The sequence below is a fragment of the Oncorhynchus mykiss genome, chromosome 11, assembly GCF_057628025.1.
Source record: "Oncorhynchus mykiss isolate SJ-2025 chromosome 11, ASM5762802v1, whole genome shotgun sequence".
NCBI lineage: Eukaryota > Metazoa > Chordata > Actinopteri > Salmoniformes > Salmonidae > Oncorhynchus > Oncorhynchus mykiss.
In genome coordinates, this window is record NC_143032.1 from 80,474,566 (window position 1) to 80,478,829 (window position 4,264).

At 45.4% G+C, this 4,264-nt stretch overlaps 1 protein-coding gene across 1 annotated transcript; it reads left to right on the forward strand.

Annotated features, from left to right (window-relative positions):
• The first annotated feature begins 1,536 nt into the window (after positions 1–1,536).
• Positions 1,537–3,582, forward strand: sdf2l (stromal cell derived factor 2 like homologue). Its single transcript, NM_001195185.1, has 3 exons — positions 1,537–1,714; positions 2,945–3,141; positions 3,298–3,582. Exons 1-3 carry the CDS (start codon positions 1,537–1,539, stop codon positions 3,580–3,582), a joined length of 660 nt encoding a protein of 219 aa, NP_001182114.1.
• The last annotated feature ends 682 nt before the right edge of the window (positions 3,583–4,264 follow it).

Consider the following 4,264-nt stretch of genomic DNA (forward strand, 5'->3'; position numbering starts at 1 on the left):
ATGGCTATATACAGGGAGTACCAGTACCTAGTCGATGTGCAGGGGTACGAGGTAATAACATGGCTATATACAGGGAGTACCAGTACCTAGTTAATGTGCAGAGGTACGAGGTAATAACATGGCTATATACAGGGAGTACCAGTACCTAGTTAATGTTCAGGGTTACAAGGTAATAACATGGCTATATACAGGGAGTACCAGTACCTAGTTAATGTTCAGGGGTATGAGGTAATAACATGGCTATATACAGGGAGTACCAGTACCTAGTCGATGTGCAGGGGTACGAGGTAATAACATGGCTATATACAGGGAGTACCAGTACCTAGTTAATGTGCAGGGGTATGAGGTAATAACATGGCTATATACAGGGAGTACCAGTACCTAGTTAATGTGCAGAGGTACGAGGTAATAACATGGCTATATACAGGGAGTACCAGTACCTAGTTAATGTTCAGGGGTACAAGGTAATAACATGGCTATATACAGGGAGTACCAGTACCTAGTTAATGTTCAGGGGTATGAGGTAATAACATGGCTATATACAGGGAGTACCAGTACCTAGTCGATGTGCAGGGGTACGAGGTAATAACATGGCTATATACAGGGAGTACCAGTACCTAGTTAATGTGCAGGGGTATGAGGTAATAACATGGCTATATACAGGGAGTACCAGTACCTAGTTAATGTGCAGAGGTACGAGGTAATAACATGGCTATATACAGGGAGTACCAGTACCTAGTTAATGTGCAGGGGTATGAGGTAATAACATGGCTATATACAGGGAGTACCAGTACCTAGTTAATGTTCAGGGGTATGAGGTAATAACATGGCTATATACAGGGAGTACCAGTACCTAGTTAATGTGCAGGGGTATGAGGTAATAACATGGCTATATACAGGGAGTACCAGTACCTAGTTAATGTTCAGGGGTATGAGGTAATAACATGGCTATATACAGGGAGTACCAGTACCTAGTTAATGTTCAGGGGTATGAGGTAATAACATGGCTATATACAGGGAGTACCAGTACCTAGTTAATGTGCAGGGGTACGAGGTAATTGAGGTAACTATGTACAGTACATATAGGTAGCAGTCTAGTGTGTGTGCACAGAGTCAGTGAAAGCAGCCTTGTTTAGCAGTCCCATGGCTTGGGGGTAAGAAGCTGTTCAGGGTCCAAACCTGGTGCACCGGTACCGCTTGCCGTTCGGTAGCAGAGAGAACCATCTATGGCTTGAGCGCTAGAGTCTTTAACAACATGACAATCGTGTGTTGTTTTCCTCTGACAAAAGGCAATATTGTGTTGTATCCTCAGTAGTTTTCTAACAATCTTTTCATTTCCGCCTTCCAAACGTATTATCAATATACGTGACGTCACAAGTACTTCAACCAATCACAGAACAGCGTGTGTTATCCTTTACTTCCGTGTTCAGGGACTTGTCAAGCTCTGATTGGTTTACATCAGCATTAATGTTTGAAAGTGCCTGTCCTTGAGCTTCACATCCTCTCGCTCTCGGTTATGTCCGCATAGACACAAACATGGGATTAATTCAAACTCTCCGCGGCTTCATCAAATCCTTGTTGGTCGTTCTTTTGTGGTCCAAATGCCAGGGTCGGGAGTCCGAGTTCAACTATGTCACCTGCGGTTCACTTGTGAAATTGCTGAACACGAGACACAACGTTCGGCTGCACTCCCATGATGTCAAATACGGCTCAGGTAAACCATCATCATAAACCTTCATCCCAAAGTTCAGTTAGGCGATTGACCAAGAATCAATGTCGTTAAATCTGAATATTGGTGTGTTTCAATCAATGAACAAATACATCAAGCCCAACCTATATAGCAAGCAATAAACCGGTTGGTCCACATATCATAACTACAGGTCAAAAGGAGAGATTTAAGCTAAATGTATAAAGCGTTTAAATGAGTATAATAACCATACACTCTCTGTTAGTCTATATGACTGCTATTTATGTGCAGTCGACCTAGATTCGTCGAGAATCGAGCTCGCTACGGTGTCTCAATCAAGTGGAACACAATCGAGTGGGAACACTGTTGCAACAATGGATCCCATCAATCCAACGTATAACATTTTTATAGCAACACAATAAGCAGGTGCTTACGTTCAAGTGTGGCTATTGGATATTTCTTCTCTTTTTTTAACCACTGATCGAGACATAGAAGGTAGTAAGAGGTCTAGCCTAGTATAGTTTACAGCTAAATGTAAGCTTCGCTGTTCATGCAAATCTTGCCATCCCCAGAGAGGTGTCAGTTGCACCGGACACGGGTGTACTGTAGTCTAATACACAACAGAACCCAAAGGAGGAGGGATTGAACTGTAACACTGTACACTATTACAGGTGTAGCCAGCCATTTCGTGTCATTGAGTGGAATTAAAACTGACCTCAATTATTCAAACCAAGTGCTACTTTTGTGTTCTTGAGGCTGCACATTTAGGCTTTGAAACTCTACTTGACTGTTCCCTGAACAGGTAGGCTAGATGGAAGCTGTATACTATACAAGACAGACAACACTACCCTGTAGTCTTCTATATGAACTGATACCTCTCTGGGGGGGGGCGGTATAATTTGTGGAACTTGTATAGCGGCAGAATAAGATACTGGGTAGGGCATGGGCTATTTCATTAAGTTTTTCACTCCCAACGTTTATTCCGAAAAATGTCCTAACTCTGGTAGCCTATAGACAAACATTATGAGTAAGCTACGTGGTGAGTTGATGCCTTTTCGTCAGCTAGGTGAATTGGTTGTGCTACTTTTGTATGCTGTTGTTTTGTTGGCAACCTTGTACTTTACAAAGTTTTTGTAACAGATTTCTGTTGGAACGTTCCACAAATGATTACCCACCACCTCTCTGGCTAGGAAGAGGGGACTGAAGACAAGATGGTGGTTGAGGTAAAGCTGTTGTCTCCTCCTTGTTAAACTGTAGGCAGTGGACAACAGTCTGTGACGGGCGTGGAGAGTGCAGATGACGCCAACAGTTACTGGAGGATTCGGGGGAAGCCCAACGGGACCTGCCAACGCGGCGTGCCCATCCAGTGCGGGCAGGCCATTCGCATCACGCACATGACCACGGGACGCAACCTCCACACACACCACTTCAGCTCGCCGCTGTCCAACAACCAGGTAAGAGAGGCAGTGGGAATACACACACACACCTAGGTGGCTGCTGTCAATAGTCAAGTAATACAACACACACGCTATTTTAGCTAGTCACCGTCCCGCAACCAGGTAACAAACACACACGCCACTAACCCTCAATGTTGTCCGTCATCCTTTTAGGAGGTGAGTGCGTTCGGCGAGAACGGCGAGGGGGATGACCTGGACGTGTGGAAGGTGCAGTGTGACGGCTCCATCTGGGAGCGGGACGAGGCGGTGCGCTTCAGACACGTCGGCACCGACGCCTTCCTGACCGTGACGGGCGAGCAGTACGGCCACCCCATCCGCGGGCAGAGGGAGGTGCACGGCATGGGCACTGCCAACCAGAACAACTACTGGAAGGCTATGGAGGGTGTGTTCATTCAGCCCAGCCAGGAGCCGCTGAGACACAATCACGAAGAGTTCTGACGACGTCATCAACACTGCACCACGACGAGCTCTGATGACGTCATCAGACATCACACAATGTCACACCCAGGTAACATCTGAAATGAACCCTATTCCCTATTACATAATATACACTGAGTGTACAAAACATTAATAATAACTTCCTAATATTGACTTGCGACCCCCCCCCCCGCCCCCACCCCCACCACCACCTACTATCATACCCTGTTCAAAGCCACTGAAATATTTTGTCTTGTCCGTTCACCCTCTGAATGGCACACTTAGGGGGTGTGGTTGTGAGACGTACATGATGTCTATGGCTGCAATGGAAACATGTGGGTCGCAACAGGTGTGATGTCATTGATGTTTGTTGAAATGTGTTTACTTTGTTTATGTATGGTTTATTGTAAATAAATAAAAAAAGACTTGTACACACAGATACACAATCCATGTCTCAAGGCTTAAAAATAATTTTTTAACCTGTCTCCTCCCCTTCATCTACACTGATTGGCGCAGCGGTCTAAGGCACTGTATCGTAGTGCTAGAGGCGTCACTACAGACCCTGGTTTAGATTCCAGGATGTATCACATCCGGCCGTGATTGGAGAATGTCATAGGGAGGCGCACCATTGGCTCAGCGTCGTTAGGGTTTGGCCCTGGGTAGGCCCGTCATTGTAAATAAGAATTTGTTCTTAACTGACTTG

Bases quoted from the DNA above. Each gene is read 5' to 3' on its own strand.
- sdf2l (NM_001195185.1), top strand. From the start codon at position 1,537: ATGGGATTAATTCAAACTCTCCGCGGCTTCATCAAATCCTTGTTGGTC. The intron at 1,715-2,944 runs GTAAACCATCAT...GTTAAACTGTAG, and splicing joins TGATGTCAAATACGGCTCAG to GCAGTGGACAACAGTCTGTG. The intron at 3,142-3,297 runs GTAAGAGAGGCA...TCATCCTTTTAG, and splicing joins CGCCGCTGTCCAACAACCAG to GAGGTGAGTGCGTTCGGCGA.